This window comes from Magnolia sinica, chromosome 8 (genome assembly GCF_029962835.1).
Source record: "Magnolia sinica isolate HGM2019 chromosome 8, MsV1, whole genome shotgun sequence".
In the NCBI taxonomy this organism is placed as follows: domain Eukaryota; kingdom Viridiplantae; phylum Streptophyta; class Magnoliopsida; order Magnoliales; family Magnoliaceae; genus Magnolia; species Magnolia sinica.
Window position 1 is genome coordinate 8348380 of NC_080580.1, and position 24622 is coordinate 8373001.

At 38.4% G+C, this 24622-nt stretch overlaps 1 protein-coding gene across 3 annotated transcripts; it reads right to left on the minus strand.

Moving 5' to 3' along the window:
- Positions 1–219: 219 nt before the first annotated feature.
- Positions 220–24622, minus strand: LOC131252777 (NADPH-dependent aldo-keto reductase, chloroplastic-like). 3 transcript variants are annotated; one of them, XM_058253471.1, is made up of 7 exons: positions 24458–24622; positions 21886–21936; positions 20869–20945; positions 20244–20331; positions 4397–4672; positions 2940–3188; positions 220–679 (listed from the first exon to the last, which is right to left on the minus strand). In XM_058253471.1, the coding sequence occupies exons 1-7, from the start codon at positions 24575–24577 to the stop codon at positions 593–595; spliced, it is 948 nt and encodes a 315-aa protein (XP_058109454.1). In that variant the 5' UTR covers positions 24578–24622; the 3' UTR covers positions 220–592. The 3 variants fall into 3 exon arrangements, with proteins under 3 accessions (XP_058109454.1, XP_058109452.1, XP_058109453.1); XM_058253469.1 differs by lacking the exon at positions 220–679 and having other exon boundaries at positions 2742–3188; XM_058253470.1 differs by lacking the exons at positions 220–679; positions 20244–20331; positions 20869–20945 and having other exon boundaries at positions 2742–3188.

Here is a 24622-nt window from a genome sequence, read left to right on the forward strand (position 1 = left end):
AGAGAGAGAGAGAGAGAGAGAGTGTGTGTGTGTGTGTGTGTGTGTAAAATCAAGGGGGAGACAGGCCAGAAAGGCTCACAATGCAAATATGCTGAGCTAAGCTGACCCTTGGGCCTTTCAGTAGACCCAAGCAAGGGCAAAATAGTTGTCCTGCCTAAAAACCCAGCCCGCCGTTCTGCAGGCCTCTATGCTCAGACCAACCAAACCCCAAAGCAAGACTGACCTCAATAACAAGATTACTTTCTTAAATCTCCCATAGTTATGGCCATATGCTGGCCCGAAAGGAGAATACTTGTATTTCTACCTTTTCATCCCCACCACTCAAATCTCATATTTCCCAACCACATTATCAATCAATGGTGTATTCTTTCCTACCAAATATTTCCCCTTAGTTTGGAGATTAAAGGAACCAAAGACGGTAAACTTTGGGTTTTAATTGGATTTCAAAGAAACACAAATTCAGTACTTGTAATGTAAAAATAAAAAATAAAAATCGATGGAGATATTTTCTGATGTATGGTTGCAAGAACTCGGCCATTTTGAATTTCTGATGAATGGTTGCAAGAACTCGACCATGCAACAAGCCTGCTTCTCAGATCTCACCATCCCAAACTTCTTCAACACTTTTGTAAGGGCTGTGAGTTTCATGACAGATGAATTGGCCTCTAACTAGTCTCCTCTGCAGAATAAGGAAACAAAACTGTTAGATGCCTGAAATTGAGAATCTCTGCATGCATTTGATTGAAAATATTGAGATTGTGTTTCCGTCATCGACTTCGGTGTCCCTGATTTCCCATAATAATCAAAGATATACAACTCTTCATCAAGCTTTTGCCTGGCCCAGTAAAACTTACATAGGCATACCTTTCGGTAATTCAAATCATTCATATGGTCACCCCATGGTGGGTGGAAGATACCTTCATCGGATGACCTGAGCCAATCCAGTTTGAGCCCATGATAAATGTGGACCACCACTTGTAAGTGCCCACTTCATATGGTGAAACATATATTGATGCACTCATTCAAGTCCATGAATATGGTGGATAATAGCATGAGGCATACACTTGGTTGATGAATGATATTATTTCACACAAGTGTGTCACAAAAAATTTTCATTTCTCTAGAGAGTATGATAGTTCACAAACACTCGCCAATTGTACACATAGCACGCCTGGCCCAGCCCTGGCCCTAAACCAGCCTAGCCGGGCCCTCTAGGGCAAGGAACAAGGTCAAGGCCTCTTTAGTCCATTAGAGGCTACAGCTAGGGGCCAGAGCTTTAGGGCTCTAGGGCCGGGCTAGGGCCAACCTCGGCCCTGCCTTTAGCCTGGCCCATTGACACCCCTAATATTTAACAATTTTTATTTTACGAAATTGATGAAATATGATTTGACACAAATATACTTCTCAGAGCTTTGATAAGCCTCGTAGACAGTTCATGTGCATGCCACACGTTCTAGCATGGCTAGTTGGTATGAAAGCCAGCCCATTTATCACATGCAGATGCTCTCACACAAAGATCAGGTGGGTTCACTCATCAAGTGGGCCACAGTTTACAAACAAATGAATGGCTGAAAAAGTTGGCTGAATTTTTTTTACATATCCAATTGTTTCTAACATTGTCACCCATCTGATTAATAATGCACAAGATTTATTTTTGAGTGACAACATCTACACAGTCATATCCACCTGATTAATGGACCATACAAGTTTTACTGAGAACAGCTGCATGGTCACACCCACCCGATAGACAGGTTGAATATTGCACAGTTGGCCAAGCGGGGACATGTGGCAGCATGTACATGAGCTCCCATGTGCGCTTAGGAAATCTCTACTTCTCAAATGTAAATGCAATTACCCACCTTTGGTATTATAACAATAGCAAGAACCACTTTTTTTCCTTTTGTGGAAAGGTAGCAACCAGTCATTCTACTAACAAAAGTAGAAAAAAGGGTGCATGCCTCAAGAAGTGTCCATGACTATGGATACTGTTCTCAAAACCATGCCATTTCAGCAATTCATTCCGTCTCCATTCAAAACCCCAAGTGCAAGTATTGCTCTTTCATGGTATAACAGTATTACAGGGCCACGCTGATGAGTTGGATTTCATCCAGCTAATGGTTAGATAATCAAATCCATTGACATGGGCATCACCATGGATGGGAGATACTATAAATCTGAAAATCACATACCCTCCAATATTATCCTACAAATACAAATTTGAGGAAAAAAAAACAGCAAACATCCACATTCAATGGAGGAAAGGCCGAATATCAGAGGTTATAATATTTCAATCTGGGATAGATAAAACATCAGTTTTGGTGTATTGTATCATTCAATACCAATACGTAGTTGTATCGCCCTATATCAGCTATTTCAGGCCAATATAGCCATATCATTCATGGGCAATGCAGCACATATCAGGCACTACTTTAAACCTTGGACTCCAAGGTGAGGACCATCATTTGAACAGTTGGGTCAACAAACCATGGGTCCAAATTCGCAAAATCTAATTTCTTAGCAAAATATACACTTTCCTTATGAGCAAGAATATAATTCATGGTCATTTAGGGGGCGTTTGGATCTTAGGTTACTTAAGATGAGCTACTTATGCCTCAAGTAACTTATCTTGGTTTCTGCTTATTAAGCTGAGGTGGTTGAGTAACTTCAAGTAAAAAAGTTGCTTGTAATTGATCATAAACAAAACCTACTCATCTCAAATAAGTTACTTATCTACTGCTATAATTAGAAAAGGTAACTTATTTGGTGGTATCCAAATGGGCCCTTAAAGAGACATCCATGAAGTCAAACAAGCAAAATAAAAGGCAAACGAGTAGCAAGTCTAACCAAATAGTTGGAAACAAAAAGCAGTTTATTGAATGTGGAAAATCGGTTTGCATTTTTAAAAGAAAACATTGAAATAGAAGGGAAGGACAACTTGCCTGTTGGATTTCAGAGAATTTCGCCAACAAGTCCTCAGGAATAGACCAATCAAATACATCGAAATTTTCCTTTATCCTCGCTTCTTTTGTGCTTTTGGGCAGTACACTCTGACCCATTTGGAGGCCCCAGCGGAGAGCGACTTGTGCAGGACTCTTGCCCAATTTCTCTGCGACCATGTTCAAGATTGGGTTCTTAAGGACATCGCTGTTCATCCATGTCGTGCCTGGGGACCCCAACGGCGAATAAGCCTGTAAAAACCAGTTATCAATAAATCGAACCAAACACAAATCCATGATTGAAGCAAGCAAGGGAAATAATATTTCCACCCCATAAAACTGGTGCTTTCAGCCCTCAAGGGCATGGATTTAAGTAGCGGTTTCCGAATGCAACTCGCCCAGGGACCAAAACTGGTACAACTCCATCCCATTTTGGCCCCCTATCAGTCTCATGACTTGATTCCTTTCAAATCAAAACCAATATGACTTTACAAACTATGCTCAAGGATGATTCAGTCAGGAAAATTTGTTATGATCTATATTGTCGAATCACATATGCGATCGCATAATCGCATATGCCATTGCTCTTCTTTTTTTTTTGAAAAAAAAAAACTGAAAATAAAAAGGGAAATTTAAAAAAAAAAAAAATTCCAAAACAAATTTTTAAAAAAAAAATCTAAAAAATTAGGGAAAACTTGCCTAATTAGTACACATGATTTGATTGGGTTACTTTGCATATTTCATTGTAGTTTGAGTGTTTCATTAAGTTATATATTTAATTATTTATATTATATTTACATCAATTTTAACAAAACAATCAACAAGCTACATAAAGAGAAAATTATAGTAAGAGAGAAGTGAGAGATTTAGAGCTTTAGAGTGAAGAATAGTGAAAATGGAGGGGATGTAAGTGCCCCAAATTGAAAAAAATAAAATATTTGCTCCCACTGATCATATTTCTGACCATTGGGAAATATGCGATCGCATATTGCTCGCATATCAAAGTATGCCATAGCATACTTGCTAGGATCGCATATGCCATCCATAGTATGCGCATATGCAATCACATTTGACAACAATGGTTATGATCAAGATTACCCTGTAGGGATTGAAATTTCAGTTTTTGGGGGCAAAAGGAAATTCATTCCCCTTTAAAAATGTAAAGATGGTAACAGTTCGTAGACTAACAAATAGGTGACCCTCGTTATATGTAAATGAGGAATTAGTATGAACTAGAAAATATATGGAAAGAAAATTATTTCCGCTCCATTAAATTGGCAGTCCCACTCCCCACAAGTGTAATTTAGTCCTTAATGAAGAATTTTTTTTTTAAAAAAAAGAAATAGGAGAACCTGTTATGATGAACTTACCATTGTAGTAAGGGAAATATCTGTTTCATGGAGGGTAGAAATAACATCCCCCCTTCAAAATTTAAGGATGATAATGATTTGCCAACTTACAGATAGGTGAACTCCTGTAGATTTGCAGAATTCACGGAGCCGGTCCTGTTGCCAACCAGGGTGGCATTCCACCTGGTCAACAGCTGGAGGTACACGTGCGACCGCCAACAAATCCCCCAGCTTCTTTGAGGAAAAGTTGCTCACACCAAGGGCACGTGCCTTGCCAGAATCATATAGTTGTTCCATTGCTCTCCATGTGCTAGGTATGTCGAGTGGGGCAAAGCTTTCAGGCTGGAAGCCAGGAATGTCCTTAAATGTTCGGATGGGCCAATGGATCTACAAGGATTCAATGGCATAAGTCAGTTACAAAGGAATGGCATGACCTAATTACAATTTTGATAAAACCAAAATATTAAATGCTAATTATCAGACTGATGTGAAAGACTAGAGACCATTAAGCCTGAGCATGCATTTCATCATCTATATCATAGCACTGTTTATGCAATGAATGTGAACCAATAGTCGGTGAAGACATATCCTTCCTTCTTAAATGTTCAAAAAAAAAAAAAAAAAACCAAAAAAAACAAAAACAAATCCTTCATCGTCTATTTCATAACCTCGTATATACATGTGTGTATGTCTATGTATGTATGTCTATAGATACATATATTTTGCAGGCATGTGTGTGGGTGTGGGCGTGCATGCACAACACCCTTGACCCTCTAGAACCTTTAGACTATAGTGGTGTATCACTTAGGTCAAAGAGGAACTATTTGATCCTCATATGTGTAGTATCCTCCGGTTTTTTGTTTGTACGAGTGCCTCCATGGTTGAGTGATTAGTACCATTGGTCGGAAGTGATCCTCTGTTAATTGACCATTCCCTAAAAAACTGCCCGATGGGAAGCTCTAAGCTACCAATCTTGGGCCTTTTTTTTAATTGAATGTACACTGTTCATGCATTTTTGTCTTAAACGTATCTTGTGAGGCAACAAATTGAAAATACAAAAGTGTAGAGTTAGAAGATTCTTCTACCATGGTTCAGTTGCCAAGGATAGGGCCTTAGGAACAATTAGCACAACAGGGTTTGTATAGCTGACCCCAAATAGCTGATACGAGGCCATGACGATGATGATGACAGCAACGATGATGATGATGGTGAGGATGATTTTTAACAATGGTCCATCTACAGTGGTGCCCAACAGACGAATGGCTTCAATGACTGAAACATGGACCACAGGTGTGCCCCTACAAACTGGAAACCTGAGTACAGTGTGCTCGTCCTCAGGTCTATAATTTCTTCAGATCAAAATGCTAAAGCATGGAAGTTCAAGCCTAAAAGCTAACACCTGAACATTTAACCCAATACTATAAGTCGTGCCATCCATGCACAATAACTTCTTCTTCTTCTGCTTCTTCTAGCTTGAACCCATGCCCCATAGCCTTATTCCACAAGGGTTCAAACTTCATATCCTAATGCGGCTTAAGATGTTTTGAATAGAAGTTCTACAACTCATACCTCAGTCACAAGACAGTTAGCTGACATAAACCCATCAATGTAGACAAAACATCTAGAATAGTTTAAGAACCAGCCCCCCTTGGCATGTAGGCGACCCAGGGGACATGGCAAGGGAAAAAGACTATACTCTCACCCACAAAGACATTTTGTCCCTCTACAATCATGGAAAAAAAATTTTAGGTGTCATTATTGATTATAGTTTATACATACATAATAAAATGGGGAATGAACCTATACAACAAGTTTGCAGTGTATTATGAGACGCATCAAATGCAATTAGAAACTATCAGGTAGTATATTTGTCAATCAGGACCATCCATTTGGTCCAACCCACTCTACATTTAGGGCAGTCAATGGATCAGGCCTAGGCTTGTCTTTAGTCCGGATTATGAACACTTTGTGTCGGGCCATTGGGTTGGGCCTATTCAAAATTTTGCATTTGCTAGGCTTAGGCCCAGCCCATTGGCAGCCCTATCTACATGGCCAACCTAACCTAAATTGCATCTATCACACCATCACAACCATGGCTTGCAAAATGGGCAATCAGGATTTAGAACATGTTTTATGGTCAAACTAGTTGTTCCAACCAGTAGACTTATGATAGATTGTTCACCTCTCAAGAGATCTTATGACCCTAGTCATCTTATCAGTAAGAAATGGACAGTTATAAAAAGGGCACCCAGAAGATGGCTAGGACCATTCAGCTGGAATGATTCTGGAATAGTTGCCCCTGAAGAGTGACTTAGACCCATGGATGGTCCGTGTTGGTGTTTTGGAGACTCCACATCTCCAATACAACTCTCTGCACCATAAAATTGTGCAGACGAGTTGTATAGGACTGTTCCCCTTATAAAAGCACCATCAATCATAACACCATCCTAGTTGCCTGGGGTTTGCTTCAGAGAACCTTGTTTTGACAATCATTCCTAAGGCCCTTTCACCACTAAGTGAATAAGCATTCACATCTCCCCTAACTACCTGGATCAAGTCCTTTTATGTCTTCCACCCATCCATTTACTCAGACCCTTCTACCCTAATTAATGTTCCCCTTGTTGCCAAAGCCATCTTCTATCATCATGGCACATGACCAAATCATCTTAATCTTCTCTCCATCATTTTATCTCTTGTCAGAATTACTCATGGGCTACTTCAAATGATTCTTAATTCTATCCCGTCTTCCCACACATTTGCCCCGACATCCTCATCTCTGCAACACTTAATCTTTGTTCATGCTACTTTCCAACTGCCTACAACTCTACCCCATAAAGCAAAGCCGACCAAATAGTTGTCTTGCAAAAAAACTCCCTTTCAATTTCATAGGCGCGGCAATATCACACAACAGTCCAAAGGCATATCTACGCTTCATACACCTGGCCATGACTCTTTCATAACATCTTCATCAATCTCCCCATCCTTTTAAATAATAAAGCCAAGGTTATGAAATAAATCACTTCAAGGAATCTATTGACAATGTATTTTAAAAGCTTTGGAACGTTGCTAATGTCCCCGTGAAGGTGGGGATGGAAGGAGGGAATGTTAGCAAAACCCTATATACATACATACATATATACGAGGAGGTCTCAAGTCCAACCCTTCAAATGGTGACAAAAGATAACATGACACGAACCCATTTCATAATGGTAAGGGCAATAGTTTCCACCTCAAATCACAGGCGGTTGCATGTCTTTCACCTATTTAACCAGGTAAACAGCTAAATCATTGGTGACCATCTTGACTTGGTTTATTGCTTTAACCACTAATTCTAAACATAAGAGTATAAGAGGCAAGAGAAGCTAGAGGATTTGGAGAGCCATGCACATGCATGTGGTACCATAGTTACCACAGTTAGGTGATCCAAGTTGTTGGCGTAATGGGATCCTAACCCTTTTGAGGCCTACAAATGGACAGTTAAGGAGAAAATATAGCAGTAGTCCACATTCAATGGAAGCTAGTCCCATAATGGAAGGGTTAGGATCTTCAAATTTGGGTGATTTTAAGGGCATTCCCATCCAAAAGTAGGGCCCATCATATCACCAAACTATGGTTCCGCATCATGGTGTCAACCCAATTTTTTTTTTTGTAGGAACTAACCCCGCCGTCCATTTGCGTGTGGCCCACCTGAGTTTCAGATTAACCTCATTTTTTTTGCCTTATATATTCTCTTGGCCAAGCCGGGATAATGGACGGAGTGGATTTAAATTATTGTTAGTGGGACCCACTATATCTTAAAAAAATCAAAAGAAAATAAAAATGAAAGTTATATCTTCCGCACGGCTAAACCACTTTCTCCACTTTCCTTCCGTTTTGTACGGTAATGGCCGCCGAACCCTCCCACGAAATGAAACTGCCCACATCTCCCACTCTTCCGCCTCTTTCCTCATATCCATTAAAAAGAAAGGAAAGATATAAACAAAGTTTCAATCGTATCATAAAGGGAGAGTAAACCGGGTAGATCAAGAGAGAGGGGGAAAGAGAAAGCTCTGTAGATCAAGAGAGAGGGAGATTAGAGCGGAGGCGGATCGTCAAACTTTAAGGTAGGTGATCTCTCTTGAGATTTAATATTTTCAGTTAATTATTATGTTTATTTTTTTGGAATATTATTATCAGTTGATTTTTATGTAGGAAATCCTACTTATTCATGAATTTATATTTTATTTTTATTTTTATTATATATATATTCCTGATATTTAATGTTGAAATAATAATTATATATATATAATAAAATAAATTTACCGAATAAAATAAACCAATTATCTAAGTTTATATTTTGATTTATAAATTCTATATAAAAATAAATTTGCAAAATAAATTTATATTTTGATTTATATTTGTGTTATCATATGCCTCATTTGCAATTTCAGAGTGTGTGCATGTCAATCGTCGTACTCCACCAGAGTATCAAATAACTCCTCATGAAAAGTCAGGAGATGTACCATGAGAAACTACTTTAATGGAGAATGTTTCAAGTCCATCAAGCTGGACCACAAGTTCGGTCCACCTAGCAATAGATTTATGACATATTAAGTTCATTAAAAAATCCAACCCTTTCAATTCGTTTAAAACAACATGAAGAACATTTATATGAAAAATCAATCCTATATACTAGTCAGGATATCCACCAAAAATAGAAAATAACTTATAACTGTTGATAAATAGTATTATCCATTTAATGAGTGAATGTAAGTATTTTCTTGTAAGTGATCCTAATAGTATAATAAACCTATTGAATGGGTTAGATTTTATTTATAAATTAAAGGTTAGAAGTTATTTACTTGATGGACTGTAATGTTTCCAACCAGTTGAACTGGAGATCTTCTTATTATAATGGGACTTTGCTAGTGCGGGATAGGCGAGTATGACTACAATCTTACTCGTCTCCATATACAGAACATAACACACAACTGTAAGTCTGAGAAATCTACCATGCAATCCACATCTTCAACGTGCCCAGATAAATATAATAAATAAATAAATAAATAAAAGAGCACGGTCTATCCATTTTCTTAGGCACCATGAATGAATGAAAGCTAACAACGTTCCTTATTCAACTTGCAAGTATGGTCCACCTATTTAGTTTAACTGCTAAATTTTTAAGTAATGGGAACATAGAAAACATGACCTCTCAAATGAATGGAATAGATATCACACACGTGTTTTGTGTGGCACATGACCCACGAGTAGGATTCAAATCCTACTCGCGCGAGTAGCTTTCCCATTTTCCATGAAAAATTGAATGGTGGGGCATTGGAGTTGCTGCATGTATTCTAGAAATCAACCAACGGCTTTGGATTTGTGCAAGTGGTCATGACCCCTCCGGCTCTGTAGTGTATACATTCATCATATACCTGCATTTTTAATTATTACTTTGGGATACACCATTTACTCGATTTGTTGTATGGATTTATTTCCACAACCTGCCTCTTTATTAAATAACAATATCATGATAGTTTACTGCCATTTTTAATATGGTGGTGACTCCTCAACCGTCCACCATGAAATGTTGGTATGGTAATCAGACCGTCCAAATTGCCGAACCAACTTTTGATGGTGGGCCACAAAAATAAAATAAATAAATAAAAATATTTGAGCTGAGAATGCGAAAGTAACCATGAATTTTAGTAGGCCCAGCCACTCAATGTGAGATTTATTACTCAAGGGTGGAGCTCGTATAGAACTTGATATTTTAACAAATTTATGTACCTCATATAGAACTTGCATTATAGTGTAGAAATTGAATTTATTAAATTATTAATCATTTATTTTTGTTGATATTAGAATTGTTCATGTTATTCATGCTTATCTATTGATTAGTTAAATTGTAAAAAAAAAAATGTATATATGGTTGTATTAGCAAGTAGGGCGATCGTGTCCCTTGGGTGAGAGACCCTAAAGTCAGCAAGTAGGGCAATCGTGTCCCTTGGGTGAAAGACCCTAGAACCCATTGGATCCTTTGGAGTCTCCTTTGTGTACGGCGTATGAGTACAATTGTGTGCGTGGACATACGTCAGGAGTACAACTGGAGCAGTAGTCTGACCAGCTAACGTATAAATGGGTCCCTCACCATGAGGTACCAGTGCCTGAGCGTTAATGCAACGTGACCATCCACTTGGATACGGTATTGTAAGAAATAATACAAATGTTAGGAGTATTCATGAAAATATCACATGTATTGCATTTCACAATTCTGTTGTTAAATTTCATTATCTGTTTTCTATTCCTTTTTTTTTTTTTTAAGTTGATATTATCTGAACATGTTAAATTTTGAGTAAGAAACGACCCTACTAGGCTGTTATGCTCATCCTACTAAAACAAATGCACAGGTGCAGAGCTGGAATATTACGAGCAGGCGGGTCTCTACTATTAGCTTTATTTTTATTTATTTTTATTTTTTTTTATCAGGTTTAGTTTTAATTCAAAGCATTTTGTTATTAGGTTTAGTTTATGTTCAAATTTCGATGTAGAAAGGGTTGAATTAAATAAACATTTCAGTTGTATTTCCTTTTAGATGATGTTGAGTGTTGATTGAATTTAATTAAATCAATTGGATTGTAATTAATGTATTATATTTAACTCACACCTTGAGATTCGGGTCCCGAAGACCTTATTCGGGTACTCGAATTTCGGGGCGTGACAGCTTGGTATCAAAGCCAGGTTAGATTAAAATTGTGGACCTAGGGTTGTCCTTAGAATTAGTAACCCAAACATAAATCCCTTTACTTTTATGATATAAAAAAAATAGAGATATAAATTTAGAGATCATTATATTATGTTGACATCATATATAATCTTATTTAGACTTAACTCTGAACTAATAACTAAATCTGGACCCAAAGGAATTTTTAAAAGATTTTTAGCATATTACGTTAAATTGGACAGCAATAGTAGGCAGAAATTACTTAACTTACAAAAGTCATAACTAATTAATTAAAACTCCTTTTAAGTTGATTCAAAATCTCAGTCGTATATTAACAAGTATAGTTTCATTAAAAAATAATTTAAAAATATAAATATAGACTTATCCTTTACCAATATTAAGTTATGTGTACACTAGTTAGAAATCGTTTGTTTCTGTACAGACCTAATTATCCGAATTTTAGAAATTTTTGTAGACTTTGTATTAAGCTAAAATTTTATATAATTATAGTAGACTTATATATGTATCTTCATAAAAAAATTTTAGATCAATCCGACACTTAGAAGTACCAGAATCATTAGTGGGAATAGTAGCATAAGAATCTGAATTTTCTGCACTACAATTTTAATATATGTTATTGTCTGAATTCTCTTAATCTTCAGGAGTTAATATTTTATATCATCAAATCTTTCTTACAATCCAATAAATTTCCATGTTTCTATGGATGTTAAATAGTATGCATTCTATTAATGATACGCAGAATTCAATTTAGTTAGTACAACCTACCTTGGTTATCACACACTAAGCTTATATGTTTAATTAATCGTAGATTATGGCGGATCAAAACATTGATGTCGGAGCCACATCAGGAGTTCCTGGTCCTGATACCACTGAAAATGGGTCACTTATGGGTGGAATTCTTAGGGCCATAGGTGATCTTACAGCTCTTGTGGGCTATCAGATAAGACAGACTCAAGCTCAAGGTCAAACCCAAACTGTTCATGTAGCTAACGAAGGGATAGGAAGTTTATTGGAAAGGTTCAAAAGACAGAGGCCGCCTGTATTTAAGGGTGGGCCTGACCTATCTGAGGCCGAGGTGTGGAAGAAACAGATTGATAAAATATTCACGGTTATGAAGTGCAATGAATACCAGAAAGCGGAATTGGCTATTTACATGCTAGAAGGGGAGGCAGATCATTGGTGGGACTCAGTCATTAGGATGAACCCGAGAGTTGAAGTCTGGACCTGGGCTCAGTTTTGTGAGAAGTTTGATGATAAATACTTTCCTTTATATGTGAAAAATCAAAAGGCAGGAGAATTCATGAAATTAGAGCAGGGTGATATGATAGTGCGCCAGTATGATGCTAAGTTCATGGAGCTATCGCGATTTGCAACTTTTCTGGTGTCCGATGAAACCTGTAAGGCACAAAAATTTGAGGAAGGTCTGAGAGCCTCTATTCGTAGCCGATTAGCCCCTTTCGTACAAAAGACCTACGCTGAAGTGTTGGAGCATGCATTAGCAGTGGAGAAAGACATCAACAAACATTGGAAGAATCGTGATCAGAGGAGGGACGTAAAGAGTGGTGCTAGAACTATTACACATATATCTCCAGCCCAGCAAGATGCAGCTAAGAGATAGAGAACAACATCGACATCGATGGCCAGACTGACGACAACACTTCCTACACCACAATTTTTGATATTTTGCTATAGTTGTGGACTCAAGGGCCACACTTCTTGTTTCTGTTCCAGACCACAATACACTCAATATCCATAAAGGTCAAGACCATCACATCAGTCTTTCAAGCCTCCCTAGCAACATGCGCTGCCATCTATGTCCCAGCGACCTCTACTACATCCTTCTGCATCACATCTTTCCTCGAGATCACCTCAGCCATATGCACAGAGGCCGCTATAGTCGTATTCGAGGCCACCACAGCAAGGACCTTCGTCGGTATATCAAAGACTATCTCAGCAGCAATAGCCATCAGTTAGACCTCAATAGTACTAACAATCGAGGCAGGGAGGTCACGCGCCACAACTACAAGCCCAATGCCGAGTCTACGCCCTAGTACAGTTAGGAGACGATACAGTGTAGTCGTACAAGAACTTGACACAACAATACGAGGGCCCAATTCAGAGTTATGATGTTCCAGCGCAGTCTAAGGATGGAGTGACTCAGACTTATGATGATGTCGCACCCCTATATGAGGATCCAGCACCGCCAACAGATGAGATTATTCAGCTTGACATCGAGGCTACCAACGATGTAGTCGAAGGTACCATCGTCATTTATTCATCCTTAGCTAAAGCGTTATTTGACTCTAGAGCATCGCATTCATTTATTTCTTACTGCCTTTTATGCTCGCTTGAGTTATCACCTACTCCATTAGATAAAAAGTTAACGGTAGCAAACTCCCTTGGTAATTCAGTAGACCTAAGTCAGATTTGTAAATCATGTCCAATCATGATCGAGAACGTAAATTTACCAGCTAATTTTATAGTTATGCCGATGCGAGAATACGATATTATATTGGGAATAGATTGGTTATCTTTATATCGGGCTAAAATCGATTGTTTTAGGAAGATAGTCATATTAAATATCGATGGGCGAGCACCGTTACAATTCCATGGGACACAAAGGAAGGGAGTACGGGTTAGTTTGTCAGCCATCTCGGAAGTTAAACCCTAAGGAGTAGAACAAATTTCGATTGTTAATGAATTTTCAGAAGTATTTCAAGATATCACTGGATTACCGCCAAAGAGAGATGTGGATTTCACAATCGATCTGGTACCTGGGACTGCACCAATCTCCAGAGCACCATACCGTATGGCACCTGTTGAATTGAGGGAATTAAGAGAGCAACTTCAGCAGCTCCAAGACCAAGGCTTCATTAGGGCTAGTACGTCGCCGTGGGGTGCACCGGTATTATTTGTAAGAAAGAAGGATGGTTCTTTGAGGCTATGCATCGATTACCGTCAACTTAATAAGGCGACTATCAAGAACAGGTACCCGTTGCCGAGGATAAATGATTTATTCGATCAGTTGAAGGGAGCTAAATATTTTTCAAAGATAGACCTACGGTCTGGATATCATCAGTTGAGGATTAGAGATGATGATGTACCCAAAACTGCCTTTAGGACTCGATATGGCCATTATGAATTTCTAGTGATGCCCTTCGGACTAACGAACGCTCCAGCAGTATTTATGGACCTCATGAACAGGGTCTTCAAACCGTATTTGGACCGATTCGTGATAGTGTTCATAGATGATATTTTAATTTACTCCAAGACGCAAGAAGATCATGCTGAACACCTTCGAATAGCTCTTCAAACTCTAAAGGACAATCAATTGTATGCCAAAGCTTCAAAATGTGACTTTTGGAAGAACGAAGTAAAGTTCTTAGGGCACGTGGTATCGGAAAAAGGAGTGTCAGTAGATCCATCGAAAGTCGAAGCAGTGTTAAATTGGGAACAGCCCACCAATGTGACAGAAGTGCGCAGTTTTCTCGGATTAGCTGGATATTATAGAAGGTTTATTGAGGGATTCTCTAAGTTAGCAAGGCCATTGACTAACTTGACCAAGAAGGGCACTTCTTTTAAATGGAATGAAAGTTGTGAGCAGGCTTTCTCTGAATTGAAGAAGCGATTAACGGAAGCCCCAGTACTTTCTTTACCAGCAGAAGGGGAAAGATTTGTAGTATATACTGATGCATCTTATCAAGGGTTGGGATGTGTGCTGATGCAAGGTGGTAAAGCAATAGCATTCGCGTCAAGGCAATTGAAATCTCATGAGCAAAATTATCCCACTCACGACTTAGAGCTTGCAGCTGTAGTGTTTGCCTTAAAAATTTGGAGGCATTATCTTTATGGTGAGCAGTTTGAACTGTACTCGGATCACAAGAGTTTAAAGTATCTTTTTGATCAAAAGGACCTAAATATGCGGCAAAGGAGATGGATGGAATTCTTGAAGGATTATCATTTCGATATTTGCTATCATCCAGGCAAGGCGAATGTTGTAGCTGACGCGTTAAGCAGGAAGGCGCGCAAGCTGGTGGCAAGTTTAATGATTAAAGAATGGGAGATGCTTGATATAGTTAAAGATTTTGAAGTCAGACTACGTATCGATGAACCTCGGGCTTATATCAGTAATTTAGTGGTGCAACCCACTCTGGTTAGTAATTTCTAAATTATCCATTTATATTAACCCTTTAATTCTTATATTAGGATGTAGTTATTCAGAACTTTCTTTTCTAGGTGCGACGAATAATAGAAGCGCAGAAGAATGATGTATGGCTACAAGAGAAAATAATAGAAGAAGCGGGAAAGGACAACTTAGAGTGGCGAGTAGGCTCTGATGGTGGAGTTAGATTTCAAGAGAGGTTATGTGTTCCAGATATATCTGAATTAAGGCAAGAAATCTTAGATGAGGCGCACCGCACAAAATTCACCATCCACCCAGGAGGAACCAAGATGTACCGTGACGTACGACGTCAATATTGGTGGAGTAATATGAAGAGGGAGATAGCCAACTATGTTGCGAGGTGTCTTACTTGTCAGCAGGTTAAAGCAGAACATCAGAAGCCGTCGGGACTTTTGCAACCATTACAGGTCACAGAGTGGAAGTGGGAGCACATATCGATGGACTTTATTGTCGGACTACCGAAAACAAGCCGTCATCATGATGCGATATGGGTGATCATAGATCGACTAACAAAGTCAGCACACTTTCTTCCTATACGTATTTCTTCGTCCCTAGATGACTTAAGCAAGCAGTATATCAAGGAGATTGTTAGGCTTCACGGCATCCCTGTGTCCATTGTATCTGATCGAGACCCCAGGTTTACATCACGCTTTTGGAAGAGTCTTCAGAAGGCCTTGGGAACGACGCTAGATTACAGCACGGCTTTTCATCCGCAGACTGACGGACAAACGGAGCGGGTAAATCAAATCCTCGAAGACATGCTTCGCAGCTGCATTCTCGACTTCAAGGGAAATTGGGATGACCACCTCTATTTAGTAGAATTCGCCTACAACAATAGTTTCCAATCCAGTATTGGCATGGCACCATTTGAAGCTTTATACGGAAGACCCTGCAGATCACCAAGTTGTTGGACCGAAGTAGGTGAAAGAACATTGTTGGGACCGGAACTAGTGCAAGAGACATCCGAGAAGATTTCCATCATCAAAGAACGTATACGTACTGCTCAGAGTCGCCAGAAGAGCTACGCCGACAATCGCCGAAAGAACTTGGAGTTCGCTATTGGAGACCATGTGTTCCTTAAGGTATCCCCGATGAAAGGAGTTATGCGATTTGGGAAGAAAGGAAAATTGGCACCACGTTACATTGGACCATTCGAGATCTTGCAGAGAGTAGGCCTCGTAGCCTACAGACTAGCCTTACCTCCTCAACTTTTTGACGTCCATGATGTATTTCATGTATCTATGCTTCGGAAGTACGAGAGAGATGCATCGCATATCATTGACTGGGATCCGCTGAAAATTCGGGATGATGTTTCATACATAGAGCAACCGATTCGTATCCTCAACAGGAAGGAGCAAGTACTTCAAACAAGATCGATACCACTCGTGAAGGTTCAGTGGGGGCATCATGGCGAGGACGAAGCTTCGTGGGAACGAGAGGATGAAATCCGAGAGAAGTACCCTCATCTCTTCATATGATAGGTATGTTAAATTTTGGGGATGAAATTTTTGTTAAGGGGGGTAGAATGTAACAACCCATTTTTTTGTGGGAACTAACCCCACTGTCCGCTTGTATGTGGCCCACCTGAGTTTCGGATCAGTTTCATTTTTTTGCTTTATATCTTCTCTTGGCCAGGCCGATATGATGGACGGATTAGATTTAAATTATTGTTAGTGGGACCCACTATATCTTAAAAAATAAAAATAAAATAAAATAATGAAAGTTATATCTTTCGCACGGCTAAACCACTTTCTCCACTTTCCTTCCATTTTGTACGGTAATGGCCGCCGAACCCTCCCACGAAATGAAACTGCCCACATCTCCCACTCTTCCGCCTCTTTCCTCATATCCATTAAAAAGAAAGGAAAGATATAAACAAAGTTTCAATCGTATCATAAAGGGAGAGTAAACCGGGTAGATCAAGAGAGAGGGGAAAAGAGAAAGTTCTGTAGATCAAGAGAGAGGGAGATTAGAGCGGAGGCGGATCGTCAAACTTTATGGTAGGTGATCTTCTCTTGAGATTTAATATTTTCAGTTAATTATTATGTTTATTTTTTGGAATATTATTATCAGTTGATTTTTATGTAGGAAATCCTACTTATTCATGAATTTATATTTTATTTTTATTTTTATTATATATATATTCCTGATATTTAATGTTGAAATAATAATTATATATATATAATAAAATAAATTTACCGAATAAAATAAACCAATTATCTAAGTTTATATTTTGATTTATAAATTCTATATAAAAATAAATTTGCAAAATAAATTTATATTTTGATTTATATTTGTGTTATCATATGCCTCATTTGCAATTTCAGAGTGTGTGCATGTCAATCGTCGTACTCCACCAGAGTATCAAATAACTCCTCATGAAAAGTCAGGAGATGTACCATGAGAAACTACTTTAATGGAGAATGTTTCAAGTCCATCAAGCTAGACCACAAGTTCGGTCCACCTAGCAATAGATTTATGACATATTAAGTTCATTAAAAATCCAACCCTTTCAATTCGTTTAAAACAACATGAAGAACATTTATATGAAAAATCAATCCTATATACTAGTCAGGATATCCACCAAAAATAGAAAATAAGTTATAACTGTTGATAAATAGTATTATCCATTTAATGAGTGAATGTAAGTGTTTTCTTGTAAGTGATCCTAATAGTATAATAAACCTATTGAATGTGTTAGATTTTACTTGTAAATTAAAGGTTAGAAGTTATTTACTTGATGGACCGTAATGTTTCCAACCAGTTGAACTGGAGATCTTCTTATTATAATGGGACTTTGCTAGTGCGGGATAGGCGAGTATGACTACAATCTTACTCTTCTCCATATGCGGAACATAGCACACAACTGTAAGTCTGAGAAATGTACCATGCAATCCACATCTTCAACGTGCCCAGATAAATATAATAAATAAATAAATAAATAAAAGAGCAAGGTCTGTCCATTTTCTTAGGCACCATGAATGAATGAAAGCTAACAACGTTCCTTATTCAACTTGCAAGTATGGTCCACCTATTTAGTTTAACTGCTAAATTTCAAGTAATGGGAACATAGAAAACATGACCTCTCAAATGAATGGAATAGATATCACACACGTGTCTTGTGTGGCACATGACCCACGAGTAGGATTCAAATCCTACTCGCGCGAGTAGCTTTCCCATTTTCCATGAAAAATTGAATGGTGGGGCATTGGAGTTGCTGCATGTATTCTAGAAATCAACCAACGGCTTTGGATTTGTGCAAGTGGTCATGACCCCTCCGGCTCTGTAGTGTATATATTCATCATATACCTGCATTTTTAATTATTACTTTGGGATACACCATTTACTCGGTTTGTTGTATGGATTTATTTCCACAATCTGCCTCTTTATTAAATAACAATATCATGATAGTTTACTGCCATTTTTAATATGGTGGTGACTCCTCAACCGTCCACCATGAAATGTTGGTATGGTAATCAGACCGTCCAAATTGCCGAACCAACTTTTGATGGTGGGCCACAAAAATAAAATAAATAAATAAAAATATTTGAGCTGAGAATGCGAAAGTAACCATGAATTTTAGTAGGCTCAGAAACTAAATGTGGATTTATTACTCAAGGGTGGAGCTCGTATAGAACTTGATATTTTAACAAATTTATGTACTTCATATAGAACTTGCATATAGTGTAGAAATTGAATTTATTAAATTATTCATCATTTATTTTTTGTTGATATTAGAATTGTTCATGTTATTCATGCTTATCTATTGATTAGTTAAATTGTAAAAAAAAAAATGTATATATGGTTGTATTAGCAAGTAGGGCGATCGTGTCCCTTGGGTGAGAGACCCTAAAGTCAGCAAGTAGGGCAATCGTGTCCCTTGGGTGAAAGACCCTAGAACCCATTGGATCCTTTGGAGTCTCCTTTGTGTACGGCGTATGAGTACAATTGTGTGCGTGGACATACGTCAGGAGTACAACTGGAGCAGTAGTCTGACCAGCTAACGTATAAATGGGTCCCTCACCATGAGGTACCAGTGCATGGGCGTTAATGCAACGTGACCATCCACTTGGATACGGTGTTGTAAGAAATAATACAAATGTTAGGCGTATTCATGAAAATATTACATGTATTGCATTTCATAATTCCGTTGTTAATTCCATTATCTGTTTTCGATTCCTTCTTTTAAAAATTGATATTATCTGAACATGTTAAATTTTGGGTAAGAAACGACCCTACTGGGCTGTTATGCTCATCCTACTAAAACAAATGCACAGGTGCAGAGCTGGAATATTACGAGCAGGCGGGTCTCTACTATTAGCTTTATTTTTATTTTTTTTTATTTTTTTTATCAGGTTTAGTTTTAATTCAAAGCATTTTGTTATTAGGTTTAGTTTATGTTCAAATTTCGATGTAGAAAGGGTTGAATTAAATAAACATTTCAGTTGTATTTCCTTTTAGATGATGTTGAGTGTTGATTGAATTTAATTAAATCAATTGGATTGTAATTAATGTATTATATTTAACTCACACCTTGAGATTCGGGTCCCGAAGACCTTATTCGGGTACTCGAATTTCGGGGCGTGACAGGTAGACTATGATTTAATGACACTTATAGATGCATGACACGTAGATGGTGGCAACTGTTACACATTATGGGGTCGTAACAGCCGTTACAGAAAAAATTACCAGTAACGGCCCCGTAATGGGCATTACATAATAGGCCTGTAACGGTCCATTACGGGGCTAATTCAAGTTTTTTTAAAAATTTTTTTAAAATTTTTTTTTTAAAAAAAAAGTCATAATGGCCGTTACAGCCCGTATCATAACTATAACAATGGTGGCCGTAGACCCGTATCATAACTGTAACGGTGGTGGCTGTTACGGCCACCGTTGCCGTTACAAAGTACCTTGCTCCACATGTACAAAATCCTCTGCTTCAAACATTTGCCAATGAGCTGAATCTTATAGTTCCTCAACAAGCAAGCAAACAAACCAGTATCTTACAGTGATATACAAAATAGTGCCAAACCAGTGTATGAAGCACGTACAAGGTAGAGATCAACATAGTCGAGCTGCAATTCTTGCAAGGTTGTTTCCAATGCAACAGGCACATCTTCCGGTGCTAGATCGTTACACCTGCAAATGCAAATTTTCATTTTTTAAAATAGGAGAATATAGTAACTACTTAAGAAAATTTAGATTGTTACATTGACTCCATTCTCATACATTGTAACATGAACAAGATCGCAACAATCAGAAAGGATGCCTTACCAAAATGAACCATTGCCTAAAAGGCTTACCTACCAAAAAACCCAACTCTTCAACTAGAGGATCTTTTACGAAACAGCGGAAGATCAATAATTAACCTTTTTTTACAGCTATCCACTTTTTTTTCCCAAAAAATCCTCAAATATGAATGATTAGATTGTTTGATCAATATAATGCTTGGTATAAGGTCCATCCAAGGTTGGTACTTTGTGATTGGTCCAAATCTCAGGCATGTATTCCTTTTTACAGGAATCGAGTCACTGATAATGTAAGCAAAAACCAATGACACACACACACTGCACTCTAGTGAATACTTCATATGCATAAGCTCTATAAAAGATAGTGGCATTCTCCCTGTATGGTCACCATTACAGTCTTCCATTCAAAGCAAAAGGTAAAACCCACCATAGTTTTGAGGTGATAAACAAATCATGACGCTTCACCACCCCATCTTCAAAGAGTTGCTTCAAAGCCAAACCAACCTACAGTTACCACAACCACACTGTAATTTCACACATGGGAGCTAGATATTGTCTATTGAATGAAAGAAAAAGCAGAGTGTTTTGTAAGCAACTGCAAGACAAGATGGTTATAAGCATCATAGTGTTATGAGCTGCATATTGGTTCCTGGAAAACCCAACCAATTGATGTAGATGACCCATTCAGTCCAGCGCACACTTCACCTTTGCCATGTAAAAACCACATTGTTCAGATGATCCTATCCAAGTAAACTGCAGCCTTCTTGTTTATAGCTGTCAGTTTGTGGAAGATAGGGATGCAATGGTTAGGATCATCCAACTGAAGCAATCAATCAGATCCATAAGTAGTTCAAATGGGGGTGTTCCAAATGGATGATTCAGGTGAAGATAGGACCTATTTTATGTAAATGATCTCACCATCCATTTTGCAGGCTATCTATTGAATGGTTAGGATTATCTACTCAATCTCAAATTTTCTTAATGGACTAGAACAGTGGACTTGGCGGAGTAGATGGTCAAGGCCAATCATTGGACTGCTCACACGTCTAAATGCAGCTCATAGCACAGTGACTTTCACTGCTATGAGTCTCCTTGTTATCATCCTAGCCATTATCCAAGCAACTCGGAGCATTTCTCTTTACATAGATTCAAAATTAACTTATTCACTAATCATGTTTGTAGAAATTAGAACTCCCGGATTCAAAAGTACAGATGCAACTAAGTTAAAATGATATTGATGGAAAAGAAAAATTATTGCAGCATTTCGGAATTGGGGCAACAGTGTCTGGAATATAGCTGCTACCAAGTTCATTTTCATTATTAAACTTGTGTACTTGAGACAAATACACCGAGGTTCAGTAAACATAACCCAGCATCATGATCTACGGGCATTAAAACAAACAGTGGAAATGCATGCAAAGAGCTAGTGTAAGCCTGTAATTACCTCCTTCTCGTTGGTATATGCTCGAGCACAATCAATATGCCTATAGCCCGCCTGCAGTGACATGAAAGTATAGTGAGTTGGAGTTGAAGTGCCCAAACCTACCAACACTAATTTGGATCGGAAAATACAATGAAAACTAGTATTTTTTCCTCAACGTAAGACCATATCGTCGTAGACTTCCAGGACCGAAATTCATTTTGAATTTTGGGAAACACACGTTTGAGTTCGATCCCATAGCTCAGTGGTAGACAGCCTACATTTCAACATTGATGTCTCGGGTTCTAGTCCAGCTTTTCCCATCACTGATCTGTATAGACATCACAGAATGCTTGTGCAAATGTGCATACCCATGCAAATACATTCATGCATGCAACATGTATGTGCATGTATCTATGTATCTATGCATGTATATGCATACATACATACCAACTCAAAATCATTATGTGCATGCACATATGTGCATATGTATGTATCAATCTATGCATGTATGTGTGTATGTGCATATGTATGTATGTATCAATGAATGTACATGCATACGTACATACTAACTTAAAATCATCTCTTTTGCACATATGAATGTATTTATGTACGCATGTACATACGCATCAAAGTTATAAAGCTCATCCAGCCATCCCGAACCAATGCCGATTTGCTGGCGTTCTGTTTTACATCAGTTGCTCAGTTGGTAAATCCACACCATGAATATTGTGGGCCTGTGGATGCCCCACCATACAAGAATGCATTGATTGAAGAATCATAGCCATCTGATTATGGTCTATTCCCTTAAAGAATGTGGGACATAGACCCTTTTGCATTTTGGCGAGTTAATGATACTCAGGCAGCATATGATGCTTGATACATAGGCACTAGAAATTATACACATGGCATACATAACTCAAACTAAACTAATTTGGGGAATCCACTGTCAGTAATTCATAGTCTCTAAACCAGATTGTTTGAACGATCTTAACCTCTGATGTAGAGCGGGTCACAGATAATTTCATGGCCAAGATGGACCAGAAAAGGCCCGATTGGAGACGGAGGTGATCTAGATCGTCAGAACCTAAAATGGACGTATCTCACAAACTGGAATGAACTATCCGACGTGCCATATATGATTTTGGGGTAAGACGAGCTACTTTAGCCACCCAACCCCGCTATGCCGGGTTGTGCACGCCAAATTTGCAAAATACCATCAGATTGACGGTCGAATTCCTGTTTTAATTTCGTTTTTATTATTTATAGTAAGTTTTAGTTTGAGTATAACTCTTCATCCGCTGGGCTTTAGGAGTTGCGCCCAACATGAAAAGTGCTTAGAATAGTTAAAGGAACATCAGGGTTCGACCAAATAGGACACTTACTATTTTTGGCCAAACACCATGCACACTAGTAGGAATCACAAACGTCTATAAATAGTAAGTTTACTATTTATAGTAAGTCGCGTTTTAGTTATAGTATGATTCCCAAACTTCTCCCTAGAGTTCGTAGCCTTATTTAAAGAGTTGTAAACTCATTTTTCATCATCGATAAAGTTATTTCGAATTTTCTAAAATTAATTTCTATTTTTCCTCGTGGATTCGAGGCATCTCTTAGAGGAGTCCAGAGATATTTCGTGGATTCGGAGCAGTTATCCTTGAGGAAGACGGTGCTCGACCTCTACATGTCCTTCCTTTCGTCAACCTCTGATTCCAGGATACTTGATTATTGAAATAGGATCACTGTATTTTCAACCGTTCAATAAATGTCACCAATCTGATAATCTGACAAATGACTGAACATGATAATTGGATTTTGATACATCTAAACTGGGAACCATAACTTGGACGGTTTAATTTGATTTAATTGAATTGTATGCCATGTCAGCAATTTCTAAGTATTTTCAAAGTGCATGTGTATCATCCATCACACTCTGCCAGAGTAACAAAGTCTGTTTCTTGTATTTCTAATGTCCATTTGAAGCCACAAATTGGACAGCTAGGATTGAATGTGTTTTTTGTTTTTTTTTTTTTTTTTTATAAATCAGTTCTCTGTAGTGGGGCATCAACTGTGGGGCCCACCAGATGCACACCTACATCAAAACTGAGCTGGACTACCATAATAGTTCACCACCATTTCTTAAGCTGTGTCATCTCATCCTCACACCCGTTGCATGCTTTTACAGCAATCTGGACCATCAAAGTTGTGGACCACTGTGGATGGGATCTTAACCAATCAAGCGATCTTAACCGTTTGACATCACTCATTTGACTTTTAACAATTTATTTTTTAACCGTCCATTTGATAGTACCGCAAATCAGACATCTATGATCAATCAATATTCATGATTTCCGAGCTGTACAACATCCACAGCGGGCCCTACCATTTGGATGGTTAGGATCCAAGAGCATGTAAACCGATTGGACGGTTTAAAGAGACACCATGATGAACGGTCACGGACGCCTTGTTCAAATCATTTTCGGAAAAATCCGTACAAAACAATCGGTTGCAGGCTCTGGAACCTTCCGGAACTCAAGCTAATATCAAATCAAGTTGAAAAAAGAAAAGGAAGTGAAAGAAGACGATAGCAGAGTACCTTAACGGCCGAGATGACCGCATCGGCAACTTCGCCACTTGAAGACTGCCACGTGCCCAAACCAACGGATGGGATTTTCGCTCCAGTGTTCAGCGCGAAATACCGAATACCGTTCGACATTGTCTTCTCTGATACCAAACAAGCAGTAGCAGAGACAGAAAGCAA